General features: G+C 44.9%; 1 protein-coding gene across 1 annotated transcript in view; it reads right to left on the bottom strand.

Moving 5' to 3' along the window:
• Positions 1-19,094, bottom strand: part of grin2db (glutamate receptor, ionotropic, N-methyl D-aspartate 2D, b) — a 30,162-nt gene extending 11,068 nt beyond the window's left edge. The window contains exons 1-13 of the mRNA XM_023426359.2: positions 18,760-19,094; positions 18,227-18,433; positions 16,948-17,214; positions 13,122-13,450; positions 11,799-11,913; positions 7,187-7,392; positions 6,318-6,486; positions 4,688-4,841; positions 4,067-4,192; positions 2,928-3,157; positions 2,400-2,560; positions 456-525; positions 197-314 (exon numbers count right to left, since the gene is read on the bottom strand). Coding sequence (XP_023282127.1) covers positions 197-314; positions 456-525; positions 2,400-2,560; positions 2,928-3,157; positions 4,067-4,192; positions 4,688-4,841; positions 6,318-6,486; positions 7,187-7,392; positions 11,799-11,913; positions 13,122-13,450; positions 16,948-17,214; positions 18,227-18,433; positions 18,760-19,047 — 2,440 coding nt within the window. The 5' untranslated portion in view covers positions 19,048-19,094. The remainder of the gene's footprint in view (positions 1-196; positions 315-455; positions 526-2,399; positions 2,561-2,927; positions 3,158-4,066; positions 4,193-4,687; positions 4,842-6,317; positions 6,487-7,186; positions 7,393-11,798; positions 11,914-13,121; positions 13,451-16,947; positions 17,215-18,226; positions 18,434-18,759) is intronic.
• Between the last annotated feature and the right edge of the window lie 403 nt (positions 19,095-19,497).

Raw genomic sequence — 19,497 nt, 5'->3', positions numbered from 1 at the left:
GCCACACCTTACACTCCTCCACCCCCTTTTAACATCCTCTCATTCATCTACCCCCTGTGTCCTCCATCCACCCCCCACCCATGTGCTACTGTCGCTCGTCTCTCCATCTTGTCATTTTACCCATAACCTTCCTTTTGCCCCTCCAATGTCCTAATCATTTTCCTCTCTTGCCCTCCCCTCCCCATATAGTTCTCACCATCTCCCACCAGCTGCAGCAGGGCCAGGTCAAGAGGACGTTTCCAGCGTGAGTTTTTGTGCAGGGCGATACCGTAGCCTGTGGTGGCAAAAACCTTCCCCGAGCCTATGGTCATCACCTTGGAAAAAGGACAATGTGCAGATATTTAAAAAAAAATTTAAAAAAATTAAAAAAATTAAAAAAAGACCAAGAGGCAGATGTATATGTTGAATCCATAGTGTGAGTGTGAGCAAAAGTGCCAGTGTGCGATAGTCCTCACCTTACAACCTTCGTCCTTCCTGGCCATATAGTTCAATACTGCAGCGTCATAAATAAAAGCATCCAGTTTCCTGTAAAGGGATAAAGGGAGAATTCATTCATCATTTAATAGGAGAGAGGGAGCAGGAGGATGGAACGACCGACCGAGGCAGGGGAGGAGGTATAAAGGTAGATCTTTGCGTTGTACCTGGGAAGAGAGTTGGAGTAAAAAAAAAAAATATATACAGCAGACAGGCACACAGAATGATAGAGAGAGCATGAAAAGTTAAATCATAACAAGAAAAAGGGAGGAAGGGTGGAATAGTAAAGCAGGCTTGGTGGAAAAGATTGAAAACACAAGGAGAATAAAATAAGGCAGAGATCAGGGAAAGATGTGTGACTACGAGGGAGTGGGAAGGTGGTGGAGGAGGAGGCGGAGGAGTAGAGGAGGATGGGGATTTATATGGAGCGAAGAGCGCAGTGACAGGGAGAGGGAGAGAGGGGGGGAAAGATTTACACACTTCAGGGGGAAAAGACATGGGGTAGAGCCAGAGAGTGATGAGGATTATAAAGTTTAAACACAGACACACGGAGAAAGCACACTGGGAGGGGAAAGAGTGGACCGAAAGGAGACGGAGAAGGGAGAGAAATGGTGAGATAGCAGGGCAGATGAGGAGTGAGAGGAAGGGGAAAGATAAGTACTAAGGAACAGGAAAAAAAAAGACAGCAGGAGAAAAGCAGGGGTTTCTCATTTTTGTGCATGTTAACACTGAGTTATAATTGTGGCGTCAAGGCGATGGGGAGGGAGAAACGATGACAGAGGCTTAGGATAAAGTAAACTGGGATTATCCAACACATGACGGGTGATAGAGATTCTACTAGAAACTGGAGAGGGAAGTGCTGCTTGCACCGTGTGGGAGGTTGGAGATAGCAGTGAAGGTGGAGAGGCGGAAAGAGAGAGAGAGAGAGAGAGAGAGAGAGAGAGAGAGTAAAGGTGAGAGAATCGGCGCAGGAAAGCAGGAAGTGTGACAAAAAGATGTGAAATGTTAGTCGCAGTTGAAAATAGTGCGACTGCGTACGATGGCCTGCTCGAGCAAGAGAGAGAACAACAAAGAATAAAAGACTCAAAAGCAAAGAATGATTAATGACCATACAGATAAGATGCATTATCATCAGATTGGTTGATGTACATAAATAGGTTTTGTTGAATGGGCCTTGCGGTGAAATTGTATTGTCTGTCAAAGATCTGATTACAAGCGAGTAGAGGAGCTTTTAGTAGCACTTTAATGTGGCCATGTTTCATCTGAAGAGAAAATTCAAAAGTTCTGTAGATTCACCCTCTGACTGTTTTGTGACATAACAATGAATTTGTGCACTTTACAGCTGCGGGAACCTTATTATCCTTATTATTATCAGTAGCCACTGTCATTCCTAAATTGTTATTTAAATCATTAAGTCCAGTCATGACAGATCTGTTCCACCATTTTTGTTTTTTTTTTCTTTTGACAAATGTAATTTCATCGCTTCTATTTTGGTTTAGCTCTTGCAGCGACCTCCACTATCTGAAAATAAATCATTAAAAGAATCTTGATTTGTTTTTGATTTTGTCTAAAGGCAACATGTTGACTTGGCCTTTTAATGAAGAGATTCTTGTTCTGGTGAGGTTTATCAAAAAAGGATTGCTGCAAAGAGAGTATCGTGTACCCTTCAATTTTGTTATGTAAATGTAGTCTTTTCAAATGTTTCTTTTTAAACTTGGGGATCTGTGTTCACTCATTTGTTATGTGGGAATCTAGGTTCTTGTTGTGCAGTGTTGTATAGGCAAAATTATTTTATGTCTCAAGCAAACAGCAATATAGACATTTATACATTTGCCTGAGGGAAGTTTGAACAATTTTAAAGTGCTTAAATGGAAAATGAGCAACTAGAAAATAAAAAAGCAAAAAATGGTGAAAGGTAAACAGACCCAGTCTTGAGATTGAGTATGGCGTCCTCCACTCCTTTCTGGTTGTATTTGCCCATGTACTGGTGCATGTCTGGGTAGTTGGAGCGGATGTTTTTTTCTGTGCTCCCGTTGGGCACCGTGCCAAACTTCAGAGGTGGGTACTGCTCCTCGGGATGCTGAAACTAGCGGAGCAAAGGGAGGCGAGGGGCGGGGGGAGGGGAGGGAAGGGGAAGGGGCATGAGACACACCAGGCTGTGCACCAATCTGTCTGACCTATTTCTGTCCACTTTCCAGACTAACTTACAACACTCCATGCACAGTCAAATCTTTGAAAAGAGAGCAGTCCGTGGTCTTAAAGTAGTATTTAGAACTGTCTTTTAAGTGTTCAATAACTGTGGTAATTGAGTTATGTTAAATGAGATTTTATTCATTTCTAAATTCCTGTGCTTTAATCAATTTAACATTCAAATGCACGGGATTTGGCTCACTCTAATACTTTAATTCTCCTTCTGCTTTCCCTACTTAATCAGTATTCAAGCAATGAAGTACCTTCTTGTCCGAAAGGCCTGACACTGTGTCAATGTACTCCTCCTGGATCATGAAGGCAGCCAGGTTAGCAGTGTAGGAGGCCAGAAAGATGACAGCAAAGAAGGCCCAGATCAGCACCATGATCTTGCTGGTGGTTCCTCTGGGGTTCTCCACTGGCACAGAGTTGTTGAAGACAATGGCCCACAGAAGCCATACAGACTTTCCTATTGTGAAAGTAGACCCTCCAGCCTCTGCCCAGAGTGACGGAGGGAGGAAAAGAGAGTGGGAAATAAAGAGAGACTTTTGAGCGTAATGGTTGTAACATTCATTTTTTTCTAGACTTGCAATCCAGCCAGTACATGGCACAATTGAGTATTCAGCAGCACCTGACTGCAGATGAAGCAGCAGATTCAAATTAAACCTCCCTGAATGTGCTGTAAAATGAGTTTACTTTATACGAAAATACCTGACAGGCTTCTTGACACCAAAGCTCATAAGGCGGTGACTTTACGTTTCAAGGATCAATTCAGCTGTTTCGTGATCTTACAAATGATTAAACCGCATGTTGCAAATCACCATTCAAAGGTGTCAAACACTCCTGCCTTTATACGACAGCAGTAAAGGAGGAAGGAAGGAGAGAGGTGAGAGCGAATGAGAGGGATATATGGGAGGATGACAGAGAGGTAAAATTATGTAGAGCACAGCAATCATGCAGTAAAAGAGGCGAGTCAGGCTGGGTATTGGACCAAAGCATCAGGCATACTGAATATCACAGGGGTACAAACTATACTGTTGAATAATAAATGGCTGCTTCAATATGGAGAACACTTGGATGCAGTTCAAATACTATGCTGTAGGTATAATTTCCTCTTTGCCACACTCACAGTTAAGAGCTCAAGGCAGCACATTCAAAATGTCCATCGGTTCATTCTGAATGTGACAACTGACCAGTCGGACAGTCGGAAAACAAACTGAACTGAAACAAAAAGTTCCCTACCACACTTAAAAAAAAACATGTTTGGATTTAAAAATTTTTCCAACCACATTCCAAGAGTGTGTTCAAGTGTTTGTCCATTCGATCCGTGTAGCAACAGTGACGGACTGCGCGCAGACCCATCTATCAGGCTGGGAAATGCAGACAGCTTAGACCCATCACTCACTCTTGCCATTCTGGAGACTGCGGTTGTAGCCCACAGGGCTGAAGAACTCAAAAATAAAGACGGTCACAGCCACCACGGTCAGGCACATGACGAACATCATCACCCACACCGCTGGACTGTAGGGCTCTTTAAAAGGAAAACAAAAAAAGACTTAAATAATTATGAAACATAAGGGTATATTAAGTAGTTTTGTATAGCATTTTTAATATATTCAGAATTTGTAGTTGTATCATTCTTACCAATAGAAGGGACAAGGAAGTTTCATAAAGCTGGCACATTATGTCCTATATACAGTGTGTATATATATATATATGCAGTGAAAATAACAACCATTGGAGCAAACATATTCTCAGAAGTCCATAAACACTGTTTCTCTTTTTTTACAATCATCTCAATGCAGTCTATAGGCCAATAACAGTGTTCTCCCGCTGGAGTCTTGAGTCTGCTGACGGAGTGAAACTATAAGTTGGGAAGACACAGGCAGCTGAGGAAAAGGAACGGCTAATCTAAATGTAAGGACCAGCAGCCAAAGACCGAGGCGTTTTATGCAAACTCAACACTTTACAATTAGATTAGACTCTTTACATCAGCTTGACGCTTCCCATAAACAGAGCCTCTTACCTAAGAAAGCAGATGGTGATACAGTTCCGTTGCTACGGGAGACCATGACACTTATCCCCGTCTCCACGAAAGGGACAGAGAAATCCACAACCTCTGACCTCTCCTCATTGATAGTCAGCGACCCAATGGCCATGTCCGCTCGCTTGTACACCACCTAAAGGAGACAAGAACCAGCAGTGAGGGAGAAATCTAGTTATGGGTAATTCCTGTGGCGGTTATAGATAGACAAAGTAAAGTCTTTTACAGTTAACAGTGTGTGTCCAGGTGAGAGAGTGACATTTTTGCACCCTGGCCCTTCGTACACCCTCTGATGTGCCTGCATGAGAAAGGCCGAGGATATAGTCCGGCACAAACACTGAGCACTTGTCTCTTGTGCATCTCTTTAGCATACAAAATGAGCTCAAGCCCGTTTCCTCCACGCCACCATCTACAAAAACCAAAAAACTGCTGTGTCTGCTGATTGTACAAGTGAAATGTTAATCTACATTAGACATTGCACATCCACTCTTCAGAGCAAATCAGCAGAAAAATGAAGCGAAGCGGAAAGCAAAGCACCCTCCTCTCAACTTTGCCAAGTCGCTGGATTACCTGATCAAAGAATGGCAGGCTTTGGAACATCTGATCAAAAGACTGACATTAGTTTGAGAAAACAACATTCACTTGGCCTTTTGCATGTGAAAATAGATCCCACAGACAGCTTTGGCCCAGGCTCAAGTTATAAATGATTGAGCAGGAGAGCGCAGTGAAACTGTTTTGGAACCCGTGACAACCAGTGTTTGGCAAGTTCCCTCCGGGACAAAGATAGAAACAGTGGGGCGCTTCAATGAAACAGCAGCCCCCATATCGATCGCAGTATGTGTGCGAGCATGTGTGGCTGCTTGTCTGCTAGTGCGTGCTTGTTTTTCTTATTTTTCTGCCAGCATCTTTGTGTCTTTTCTTGATGGAAGATCATGAACCTCAGTGAGTATTGCCAAGAAAATATCAAGGACTAATCGCAACTAGCCAGGGGGTGTCTGTCAATGTGTGTGTGTGTGTGTGTGTGTGTGTGTGTGTCTTTGTGATTGTAAGTGTTAATGTGTACAGAGATGTGTCTCTGCAGATAAAGACTCTGTATTCATTGTGTTCACCACATGGGTTAGCCATCATGCTAATTTGTGTAACTGTGTTTTTTTGCCCTCTATTATAGGGTATGTTTGTCTCTGAACACACGTGTGTGTGTGTGTGTGTGTGTGTGTAATAAATGACAGCTGTCTGATTGCTGGCAGTGGTTAAGTGGCCATAACTCTCACAGCGATTGATGTGACACATAACGTTTAACTGGTCACCCAGGACATAGAAGCACAGGCTGAGGAATGCTACTATGTGACTTGCTGACTGAATATGCAACCCAAAATATAAGGCATAAATATAAACCCCCCCACACACACACACACACACACACACACACACACACACACACACACACACACCTTTCACGCATACGAAAGTGACACAAAGCCGACAATGAGACCACATTGCTCAAAAAGGCAGACAAGCAGAACCAAAGGCGCCCACACACACACACACACACACACACACACACACACACACACACACACACACACACACACACACATAAACAATGACTTGCCTCTCCAATCATGCCGTTCCAAACCCCATCAATTTTCTTCCCATGTTTCCCATTGGTCACTAAGTAAAGGTCATAGGTGAAGCCAACAATCCTGGCCAGTCTCTTGAGGATGTCAATGCAGAAGCCTTTGCAGCACTGTTTCATGGGAGCGACACCCTCATGGATGGCACTGGGAAAGAGTCAAAAAGAAGAATAAAATTAGTAAAAAAAAATGAGGCACGTGCCAAACAAAATGTGTTAAAAACTGTATCTTCATTGAGATGTAATGGTGCATTCCTACACTGGATGAGTTACAAAAGAAATTACAAAGGAATGAAAAGGAAAGGAAAGCTTAAGGACAGCTGAGCAAGGGAAAGAGGGGAAAGAAAAGGAAAAGAAAACAGAAGGAAACGGTCATTGAGAAGGAATATTGTGGCCAAGCCCTTAGTGACAGGTTTGATCGACCAGTGTAGGGTAGGTGCTGTCATCCCTCCAGGAGCTGATGAACCATAAAGCTCCACTGTGGTCATATCTGATTCCAAACCCCTGAGTCATTCCACTGATCCTCTGGAGAGCAGTCTGTTATTGATTATGGTCAGGCAGTGAAGAGACCACAGTTTTGATAAGTGATTGATGCCCCCTCGATTGGACGGCATCATGAGAGGTTTGGAACTCCATTCATAAAATCGTTAAGTATAGTAGAACGGCTGCTACTTTTCTTATTGTTATTTCCCTACAGTTCCACTTTTGGAAATTTAAATTTTGCATTAAAAATTGTCATATGGAAAAAGACAGTAATATTACATACATAATAAAACACACACACATCGACCTAAAACTACTTTTAATTATTTTTGAAAATTTTCTGAGGATTTCCAGAGGATTCAAACCTGGCATTAAGGGGTCGTCTGCAGGGCACTGAGTCACGGATGCAGGTTCCGGACGCGGGGTCTGCCAGCTCCACAATCACAAACGGCCTTTCCTCCAGCGTGACAACGCGCAGGTGCTGGGCATCATCAGGTGGTTTAAGGAAAGGCCCGTAGCGGGACCAGGCTGGGTACCGGAGCCTCAGCACGCCGTTCTCCCACCAGCCTACCTGGAGGAACAGGCAAGAGAAACATTAGAGAAAGGTGGAGTGCACAGATGCACGCATTTCAACCACACACTGTATTCTTTATTTTGTTTGGCTTTGTGTTGTTTTGTATTTGAATGGATACTAGCTTTGTTTATGATGATAAACAAAACAGGGTCATCTCTACAGCACTACTGAACTACTTCTTAGGTTTGTATTGTATCGTGAGTTAAACTATTCTTATTGTTATTATATATATTATATTGTTGCAGGCAGGACCACTGCGGAAATATAAGTAAAATATGTAAATACATTATATTCACTGTTAGTGTTTCTACTGTGTTTCAGTTTGTATGTGACAACGGTTTGTTTTAGCCTAAAGGTTTTATCCAGGTGAGGAGTTGGAAAACATCTGTACTGTTTTTTGTTATTTTGTTGTTGTTGTTGTTTATATCCGGATAGATGTGTTTTGTAATATTTCTTAATTTTTTTAATTTTCTAACCAGATCAAATCAAGGGTAAACGTTATCAAAATAAAAACAGCCCTGTAGCCCTAAACATTTACGTGTCATCACTTATGGAGAGGGTCGACACAATAACATGAACAGCAATACAATGTAATTCAGTTCAGTTCCAATGAATCCAATCAACAGCTGTTTCAGGGGGATGTTCATTAAACTCATTCAGTTTCATATTTAAACTGTATTAGTATTAGATTGTGACTACAGAGATGAATGAGCATCTCTCTGGCAGTTTCAATAAAAAACAGAATATCATACGCTTCATAAAAGTAGTATTTCCCGCAGAGTCATGGAGCCGGTTTTGACTGTATTGTACAGGTATTATACAGGATATTGTTCCCCTCACTCCATCTTACAACACCAAGCCTTAATATTTGTTGTTATGTGGGACAGGAGCAATTACCTGACAAATTTGTGCATGTGCAAAGGCTACACTGATTGATGGGGCTACAGTGGTTATCCAGATATGTTTGTACAAGTCATTTACTTTAGTGTCAAAACAGACCTTGGACAAAATAATAATAATTTACACATAATGGCTTTGAGTAGGATGAAGGCAACAAACTCACAGATTCGTACATAGGAATAGTCTTCAGTGAGGGAGCGGTGGTTATGGGGGTTTTTTGGGGGCAAGCAGTAGCTCTAAGCCACCGGATCGCCTGGAACCTAAGTTATGGTTTCATTTAAGAATTTTGAGCTCTGGTCAAAATGCATTTTGAGAGGCGTTTACATATTGAAAACACGCGTGCAGAGGATAGACACAATGCTGCGGGTGTTATTTCAGTATGATTTTTTTTTTTTTTTTTAAATCTGCTCTTGGATGATGCTGTGAGGCCACATTGTTCTGTGTCCAGTGTTGACCTGAAAATGTCTGTCAAGCATTCCTTTGGCTGTGTCATTGTTTTCCCTGCTTCTTTGCATTGTTTATATGCACTCTGGATGCGTTATATGCTTGTGCCTGGGATATTCAGACCTTTGAATGCAGCACAAGACAGAACCACACCCAGGAAGATTCAGTCTCTTTTCTTTTCTTGAAACCTGGCATATCACCTGATAAAAGTCAAGACAAGCGAGACAACTGAGGTGATATACACAAAAGAAAGTGTGCATACAAACTGCATACTCATGCGCGCCCATACAGAAATACATGAAGGTATACAGTAAACACACACATAAAAAAAACACATAACAATGCGAGTGCTTAAGCATGCGAGTAGAGTATAGTATGGCAGCTTCGTGCAGCCCGCCTGCCTGTCTGTGTAATGCAAGCGATGGCAGAGAGAGGGGGAGGAGGTGGCAACAATGACAGTGTTTTGACTGCACTTCGACCGCAGCTCCGCAACAGACATTCAATCAAAACACACTCAGGGAACACAGACAGGAAACAGATAGAGCTTATGGGAGAACATTCTACTCCCCATCAGACAGATACCCAGGAAAGCAAACACACAAACGTCAGAACGAGAGCAGCCAAAGACTCCCACTCCCACTTTTTCGAATTGCTGGTATATTTTAAGACATGGAAAATATTCTGGTTTGGAGCAAAAGTTTAAGAACTGGGAACCACTTTAACCTAAAAGCTTATCCCTCAGCAGCTGTGAGAGGAGTTTATAAATGTTCATTAACTTCTGTTAATATCCTGGAACATCTATCTCTGTGTGCTACCTTCACAGCTGAAGCAAGCCATGCGAATGCTGGCCAACCTTCAGTACTAGTCTGCAGTGTTTCAGTAAGCTAAGCTGGGTGCTCCCGGGCTCTAGGTAATGGTGCAGTCTTGTAAAGAGAACATTAAATATTCAGGGAGAGCCAACAGCGTGGATGTGCATAATAGGCAGATACAGGCGTCTTATCCTCATTGTGTGTGTGTGTGTGTGTGTGTGTGTGTGTGTGCGTGCATGTGTGCGTGTGTGTGCAATAAGGTTTATGCAAGAAGTGTGTACACACATATGGATGTTTATGCGGAAGCTCTAAGTAAGTGTGTGTGTGTGTGTGTGTGTGTGTGTGTGTGTGTGTGTGAGTGTGTGTGTGAGTGTGTGTGCGTGTGCGTGTGTGTGTGAGTGTGAGTGAGGGTGCGTATGTATGTAGGCGTGTTTCGTACCCTGGGTTTGCGCAGAGTCGAAGGACCAGCGCAGGAGCTTCTAATTGAAAGGGATTTGAGGGATATGGCAGGAGTCAGCATGTTACAACACGCTGTGACTGGACTCTGGTGAGCTGTTAAAACCAGCAGGAGGCTGAGAACCACCAATGTGTATATTGTGCTTGTGTGTGCGTGTGTGTGTAGGCTTGTGCGGAAGCATCGGTATTTGTATTTGTGCGGTGTTTGTGTTAATGTGCAGTTGCGGAGTGTATGTTCTGAGAGTGCTGTGTGTCTTTATGCATCTACCGTGTGGTGTTGAGGCGCTGGTGTGTGGTTGAGAAAATGAGCATCGCGCTCTCTACTGACACTGACAAGGGTAAAATCCCGGCGTATTAAAGGGAAAACATCTCCAACAGGTGACAAGGCTTCGTATTAAGGATTTCTGAACAAACCACAGCTTTATAGAATATGCATGACATGCCAGGGGTACTGGTGCTTGGTAGCTGCGCATACAGTTATGTAGACAAGACACTCGAACACACGAAACAATGGCGAGTCTACAGCCAGATGGTGATGACACCCAGAAATCTTCATCACTATTTAAATCTGCATTTAATTTTACAGCGTAGACCTGAGAACACAGGCAGAAAATAAGCAACTGTTGATCAGAACAACAACAGAACATTGTGTTCTATGTGTAACAGTGCAGGGCTGCAACTAACGATTACTTTCATTATTGATTGCTGGCCATTAGGTGATCTCTTTCTAGTGCGACTCCAATCAGAGATAGGGGACAAAATCCACAGTCCTCGTTCTGTGGAGAAATACAATCCAAAATTCAGTCGAAGCTCATGTGAAGATTGAACAGTCCGACTTAGTGAAATCAAGTGGGTTATTGTTGCTCTTTGTGTTACTATCCCTCTGCTGCATCTCAGCAAGGGAAACACTGCCGAGGGAAACACAAAGAGGGAATTTTGTACTAAAAAGGTTTTTACTTTAGAACAAACCCACTTGAGTTGGAGACTCAGACTGCTTCAGCTTCACATCTAGCTCACTCCGGATTTTGTCCTTCATTTTCGAGGTTACACTTGAAAACGTGTGAAACGATCCTATAATCTTCTGATGATTTTTTAAAATTGATTTATTGATCCATCCCAGTGTCCCAGAGCCCATGGTGATGAGCACATTGCTTGTTTTGAAAGACCTCCAAGGAGAATTTTGAATAATCACAATTAAACAATGAATCAGTTGTCAAAATTAGATTAGAAGATTAGATTATTAGATATCGGTCAATTCACTACTTGTTTCAGCGCCACATATGTGAGTATGTATTCCTGCAGTTGTGGTATTATGGTATTGTGTGCTTGAGTACGCCTTAACCAGGAAACAGCAGAGAAACAGCAGAAAGTGAACAAGCACAGTAGGAGCACACAATGCGCGGTCAAATGGTCAGCAGCCAGCTTCTCTCCTCTGCCTCAGGCACCAATAGCCATAGTGAACTTTACATGATCACAAACCCATGTGACCTGCCTATCCTCGCTGTCAGATTTAAATATCCTTATTTCAGATGCCGATGCAGCACGGATCTGCTTCTCCACCTCACGTGGAGAGATTAAGGCTCAAGAACAATGTGCTCGAATCAGCACAAAACCAGTGTCGGGTTCAGTTGCTTGAAGCGTTTGTCCTTGAACTTGTTCACAGAGGGCAAAATTACAGAATCTCAAGATTAAAACAGTTTATGGAAACAACAAAATAATACACAGCGCAAATCAAGAGGATCGTGACACTCGGAGCACATGGTTAGACATAAAGAACTCATGTCATGTCCTTACATCTTCCCATCCACGTCCAGGTGTCCAGGAAATTACATCCAGGAAGGGGTTCGCCAGGTAACCATCACTATTGAAGGAGTAGTCTCGACCACCAAGTGTGATGTTGCTGAAATACCTGGAGGATGGGTGGAGACAAAAGGAGAAGGAAGAAAATAAGAAAATGACGGTAAACACATAATATTATCAAATGAACTAATTGCGTTCTTGGAGAGGATGAGGAAAAAATAGATCCTAAAGCTGGTTTTGATGCAACAGAAAGCGTGCCCCGTTCTCTCCCCTCTTGAAACTAAATCACAGCACCTCTATGGTGACAGTCAGGGCTTGTCTATTTATCAAATCTACAGACAATTGATCAGACGTGCAGAAGTGTCAGGGTCTTTGAAGTCAAACAACTGCTGCGTTCTGCATCAGCTGCAAGCTCTATAGTTTGTCTGATAATCACACAGGACAGACCTTCTAATTGTCTCCTCATGTCTCATCTCTCTGGCTTCAAAACACAAAATCTGAAAGGTTTTTTTTTTTACATGACAGAAAGCCTCAGATGGAACAACAGCTTGCAGTTACAGACAGTGAACAGCAGGTAGCAGTGCAAAAAAAATGGAAATGAGCACATCGTCCTCCTCTGTTCTCGGACATACAGTAGTTTATAAACAAAGACAGAAGAATCCATTAATCATTTCCCTTTAGTTGCCACATTGTTTGTGCTCTGCTTCATTTACCAAAATGAGTGCGAATAAACTAATTAATTACATGTTTGGCTCATTTTCACGCTGACCGAACTTCCAGCAGTCACTCTATACAATATCATGTGTGAAGTGTTTATGTAGAGCAGAAATGACTGGCACTAAAAATGAACCAAGATGAAAACCAGAACCACTTGAGCTACCTGTTAGAGTGTGCTGCTGTCTGTTTGCACAGCCTACGAGGAATATATTAAAGCGTGCTCATTAATATACATGAGACATGGTCCGCTTGCTACAGATGCTGGGGTAATTTCACCAACTCACAACTACACGCACCAACAACATCTATTTTGCATGGATGATAGCCAGCTCCAAATTCAGATATCCCCTCTGTGCCTGCTCTCTGACACTGAATCTACCAACTCCACCCATATACCTTCCAGCTCATTCTGGCACCGAACCAACTCGTTTCGTAGAATACACCTCATCCCGTCTCTATTTCTTTTCATTCCTTTTTTCACATATTCTGTCTGGAGCCTGCCAACTGCCTTGTACTTACCCCCAAACCCACCATTTCTCTTCCTTCCCTCCTCACATTCCCCCTTTAAAGTTTCTCTCTTTGCCCTTATCTCCATCTCACCTCATCCTGCCCCGCAGTCTCTGGGTCTGATTAGCATCCGTCATGCAGTTGGTGACAAAGTTGGGCCCACCCGTGGTTCCATAATCTTTGCGCATCGCCACTGCCCCATGAGTCAGCACAGACACACCCCGAGCGATCCTCCGGCGAGGTTCGTCCCTCCAGCCCTGGGGCCGCACGGCAAACAGAGCCCGGGGCAGGCTCTCCATGCCCAAACCTGAGAGAGCTGGCCCCACAGCAAACCACATGTGCGAGGCTCCGGCCTGACCGGCAGCCCAGGCGGCTCGGAAGACCAGCTCAGCCTCTTCCTGGGAGCAGTACAGCAAGCGTACCTGGAGGACAGTAGGAAGGCAGGGAGGGAACAGGGACGAGGGGAGACACACACACACATACACGCTAGTGAGATAAGGAGGGGACAGGGGAGACATGGAGAGAGACAGAGGGTGGGAGAAGTAAGGGGAGAAAGATAGAGCTGGAGAAGAGGTGCACCTGAGCGGGAGGGGAGGGGAGGGAGGGAGTCGGATAGAAAAGGCCATATCAAGAAAAAAAAACAAGGATGCTGGGAGAGGTAAGAGGAGAGATACAGTAGCTGTAAGCTGTTGTGATAAGGTGCATGGGAGTCAGGCGTATGATTCAGAGAGAGAAGCAGACACACCAGAAAGGGGGGAAAGACTGCATGGCCGCATGTGATATGTGCTAACCAGGAGATTCAGGAGGCAATGGGGGTCAGTGGTTAATGAACTTGGGCCTGATGAAACAAGTTACAATTATGAATAATGAAAACAGGAGTGAAACAAGAAAGGGAAGAGGAAACAACTGTAAGCGGCAGAGCAGAGAAACAGAGAGGGAGAGGCAGGGAAGCATGGGAGGGAGGGGCTGGTTAAAGACCAAACACACCTGAGGGAAAACAAAGGGGAAGAGGTTAAACTCTGACATATGTTATTAAAAGCAGGGTGGAGAAAAGACCTGGAGACAACAGGAGACGGAGGGGGGCAGAACGAGGGGATGGAGGGAAGTAATCAGAGATGGGAAAACAGAATAGTCACTCCTTAGAGAACGGAAAGGAGGAGGAGGGGGGGATAGCAAAGAAGAGCAAAGGATGACATATTTTGGTGAAATCGTGGGCCTGGAGAGAAAAGAGATATTTGTGAAAGAAGGGTGCAGATGATGGAGTGAGGCTGGGGAGAAACACAGAAAAAAAAACATTAAAGAGAGAGGAAGGCAGGAAAGAAAGACAGAGCAGGGACAGTGGAAGAGCTCTCTCTGCTGCAAGTGCTGAGGTAAGGATGGGTGAGGAGGGGGGAGTTAGAAATTGACCAAAGAGGGTTTTAAGGGGTTAGAGGAGAAATGGAGAGAGAAGGAAGGGATCGACAAGAAGAAGATGGAGCTGAGCTGAGCTGAGTGAAAAGATAGAAACAAGCGGGGGTGAGGTTAAATGCTGACAAATACCCAAGAAAAAAGAAAGTGTTTAAAATAAAAGAAATACATTTAAAAAATTAGGAGCGAGGAAACGAGACAAAGGGGAATCGAAGGACAAAAAAGAGGAAGATGGCTCTTTCATGAAGGAAGAGGTGGTGGTGGTGGCGGTTGGGGGGGACAGACTGAAAGCACATTTTGAGAATTGCGCCTTCATTGAATTTTGAACTGTAATGGCTTGGCAAAACAATCCTGCCTGTATGCCAATAAACCTCCAGTGAATTAGGCAGGGAATGAGAGTGACAGGAGGAGGAGGAGGAGGAGGAAGGAGGAGGAGGAAGGAGGGAGAAAGAGGGCCACAGACAGAGAGGGAGACTGAATTAAGGAGGGAAGGAGAGAATCAGAGTTATAAACAGACACACACAATATCTAAAGACGGGAAATGGAGAGAGAGAGAGAAAGAGAGAGAGAGAGAGAGAGAGAGAGACACACAAACAACGGAGAGAGAGAGAGAGAGAGAGAGACACAAACAATGGAGAGAAAGAGAGAGAGAGAGAGAGACACAAACAACAGAGAGAGAGAGAGAGAGAGAGAGAGAGCAGAAGAAATACTGACAAGGCAGAAGCTGGAAGAGGAATGGAACAAGAGATAGGCAGTGAGAGATTTGAGTAGAAATTGACCCAGACGCCAGCATCAGGCCATCTACAGTATAGAAGAAATTACCATGTGGCAGAGAGAGAGAGAGAGAGAGAGCATGTAATGCAAACATACACGGCATCACTAAGCAATCACAAGCATTTATTAGTCCTGCGGTAGAGAAAAGCTATAAGAAGAGGGGGTTGTTGTGAAAAGCAAGAGGGTTAAAAAAGCAAGCACTGCGTATAGGCAACCTGCTGCAGGCACTATGTTATATTAACAGTGACACTAGCAGAGTGGAGTCTAAGGAATCTAATACACATGTACACACTTACAGACACAAACACACACACACACACACACACACACACGCACACACACACACACACATGCACAGAGCTGCAGTGGCCATGCTGGGACATTAGCGATGACATTGAGACCCAGACTAAACTGAGCCAGCGGAGGGCAAAGACTGTGGCCAGGAAGACATGCAGCAAGAGGGACGGACAAATGGACTGAAGGAATGAAAGATAGCCACACAGAGATGGAGGTGAAAAGCAAAGCAGCAGAGGAGAGTGAGCTTGTCTCCAGGCAAAGAAACGCAGGAGGAGGGGAGGCAGAGGGGGGGGAAGGAGGGGAGTGGACTGAGCACAAGAAAACAGAGATGACCGAAAAATTATACAGGAGGATGGTGGGGTCAAAGAGGTGGTTTAAGGGAGGATGACAAGGTAAAAAAAAAAAAAAAGATAAAGGAATGAGAGAGAATGGAAACAGCATGTTGAGAGTGACAGACAAGAGCAAGGGAAGTGGAAGTTTGAAAGAAGAAAGGGAGGAACGAGCGAGCCCGTGGGGTAGGAGAGGGAGAGGGAGCAGGCATACAGTATGAAGGAGTGAAACACAGCAGAGGTACAAACCAAAACCACGAGTCATTCTGGTCAAGGTTAATGAAATAATGGGGTGAGCGTTTTTCTCTATATACTCTGTTTGTGCTGTAGATATATAGAGAGAAAGTAACTAAACTGAAGTTAAATCAAAGTTCAGAAAAGACAGAGGGTGATCAGGAGACTGGGAATAAAGCTTTGTTTGTCTCAGAATGGAAACATGAATTAGAAAAGGCGGTTTGGTTAAAAGTCTCCAGAGGTGCAAACCATCATCGTGTCCTTGCAGCCGCCCGCCGGTGGGTGACACATTACAAACTCTTGCTGTGCCGCCAGACATTTTTCAAACCCACAGATCATGTTGAGTTGGGGGGGTATTGTGTGAAATATGCACAAATTAACACACAAGACATCAAGAACGTTAGATAGTAAATAGTTCACCGGGTGTAAACGTCATGTAAAGCGTCCACAGTGAAGAGCCGGAACAAGCTGACAGAATATATAATGTATGTCATATTGTCAGACAGTGTGGATTAGGATCTTTTTTCTAACCTCAAAGCTACTTAAGGGAAAACGGTGTCTTAAGTGCTTCAACTTGTTTAGCACTTTGCACTCCGTAACTCTTCATACAAAGCCACATGACAACCAGCAAGCAGATCAGATTGACTCGTGGTTTCTTGTACCGCTGAACTCTTTACGCCTTGGGAGGTGGGAGGGGAAGAGAAGAACAGAGGGATAGAGGAGAGAGGGGAGAGAGAGATGCGGAGGGGGTGAGGGAGAGACGAAGAAGGAAGGAAAAAGCTGGGAAGCCACCTGTCAGGAAGGGGGCCCCCAATGATACTCGCAGCACTTCCTCCCCTTTCCTCCCCCCTTTCCCCCCTCCCTCCCCCCTGTCTCACCTGCGCCTCGTTCTCCTTCAGCAGCCTGCGCGTGCGTGCCCCCCCAGGGTCGTCGGTCACGTTCAGGATCACCACACTCTTCTTCTCCCAGCCGATGAACGAGCCGTCCGTCAGGCCCTCCACCACCGACAGGAAATCCTGGTAGCCATGGTGACGCGTGGACACCACGGAAAAGGCGGTCCAGTCATACTCCTCCAGCACCTCAAAGATGACCTCTAACTGGAGGGCAGTAGAGGAGCTGAACTGGAGAAAGATGGAACCTGATTCCTGATTTGGGGAAGAGAGCAGCAGATTTGGTTAAAAATCTTAACTGTGAAATTCATCCTCTGCAGTTGTGCTGAGTCTAAACTGCAGCTACAATACAGTGTGTAAGTAATAGACAGCACTTTCTCCACATAAACTACAACTCTCTGGACTGCTCCGTCTTTATGCACAACATTGAGGCATCACGGGGCTTGAAGTTTTTGCGGAGCAGCAGCACTCGTGCAGCTGCAGGGCTAAAGCAGCTTGGATTGTTGCACAAATTCTCCTATGACGTCCAAAAGGGAGTGTTTCTAAAAAGTCTGTTCAGAGGATGGGAGGGGATGAGGACTAGGCGAGGGTACATCTTCAAAGGAAGTTCATCAAAGTGCTACAATTTAATTCCTCAAGAGTAAATGGTTAAAACAGTTATTTGTAAGCACAAATGCAATGCTTTTTGTTTCTTTTTTTCCCCGTTTGCTGGTGAAAAGCATGTGGCGCTACTTTTCTCTGATGCATAAACACTTGTACACAAATGTACAGTGCGCACACACACAAACACACCTTTACTCACTCCTACACACACCCATGTCTGCTCATTGCCTCCCTCCCAGGAACATCAGAGGCAGAGCAACAGCCCCAGTTGGTGCCATTTACAGATCAAACAGTGCAGAGTTTCAGCAGATCAGTGACCCTGACCTTCAAAATCCCCTCCGTCCCACCGGCACTTCCCCAAACCTTTTCTTCACAGAGAGGATGTGCGACATGGTGACATTGTAAGGTGTTATGGCAATATAAGCAGCTCACCTTTTATACTCCATTCATAGTGCTGTCAATCCATACTGCTTCAGTATACAGCACACACCTAATTAAAATTATCCCACTTGCCAGTCCTCACATTTGGAGCTACACAATCATGTCCTCATCTCTATCTCTCTCTCTCTTTCACACACACACACACACACACACACACACACACACAAGATGCAATCACCTCCTCTTCACTCTCCCACCCCAATCCCGACCCCCCCCCTCCTACCTGTGGCATCCTCCCCAGCCCCGCTCCCCCTCCTACAGCCACTATGGGCAGTCCTGTTTGCGCAGAGACAAACTCCAGCATGGGGGCCAAAGGACCCCAGGCTGTGCGAGGGGGCCTCTCCTCTTCATAAACCAGACCCTGGAGGGGCCGCGCCGCCAGCAGCTCACACAGCTGGGACAGGACCGTCTTAGGACTACTGTCATTCACCTGGGACATGATAGAAGAATGAAGAAAGAGAGAAAAACAAATAGAGATGGATAAAGACAGAGTAGAACAAATAGGGCAGTATGTCTTGACTTTGTGTTATTCATATGGAAGGTGTCTGTAGTATGCATGACATGTCTGGCAAGCAATACAAGCTGTGGTCGGCCGAGCCAGACTCCCACTCATTCAGCGGAGCCCACACAACGGCGGCAGCGTGCTGCCCATTCAGCTCCAATAATGAGAGTGAGTATGAATAATGGATGGTCATTGTTATTCCCTGCCTTCAAGTAAGGCTGAATGAGCAGTAGGTAGAGGAGACAGTGTCCAACCTGTAGCCAGATGACGTTAGCAGAGCCCCACTGGGTGACCACGCTCTCCCCCAGGGAGCCGTATACCCGGCCGAAGCCAGGGTAGAGCACCCTTCCCCCAGGCCCCGCCACGGCCGCCTCTGCCTGCACCGTAGCACCGGCGTGGATCACGGCGATGTTGAAGTTCATCATGGCCCCTGCATCACGCTCCCGCGGGCTGGGCCGGAGCAGGAGGTGGGGGGAGGCGTCCACCAGACCTGCCCACTCTGCCAGGACCAATAGGAGAGAGAGAGTAGGTATGGCGACCATGGCAACCTGCCGAGGGGGGGGGGGCAGATATATATCGCACTAAGAGAGGGTGCCTGAAAGAAAGAGAGACAGCAAAGAGGAGAAGAAGAAGGTGAAGAAGAAGCAAGAGAAGAAGAGATTAAGTTAGACTCTGATGTGTGTGTGTGTGTGTGTTTTTTTTTTTTTAGTGTCCAGTACAGAGGACATCAAATCAAGTGAGAAAAAGAAGGAGAACAGAGGAAGGAGGGAGCAAGAAAGACAAAAGAAGAGAACGAAAAGGAGAAAGAGCCAAAGACAGAAAATGATCCGAGATTGCGCACAGGCAAGACAGAGAAATGAATTCTGAATCTAGCCATGGGGTAATAAAAGTTAGCTTTGGCTGAAGGAAATACTGGACCAGGAATACGGGGTGCAGGGGGGGGGGGGCAAGACAGAGAGAAGATGAAATGGGTGCTATTCAGGCTGCAGGCT

The sequence above is a fragment of the Seriola lalandi genome, unplaced genomic scaffold (assembly GCF_002814215.2).
Source record: "Seriola lalandi dorsalis isolate HSWRI2012SDOR001 ecotype SW California unplaced genomic scaffold, Sedor1 jcf7180002054825, whole genome shotgun sequence".
NCBI classification, from domain to species: Eukaryota; Metazoa; Chordata; class Actinopteri; order Carangiformes; family Carangidae; genus Seriola; species Seriola lalandi.
Note: the sequence above shows the minus strand (reverse complement) of the source record. Positions and strands in the feature narration are given on the sequence as shown.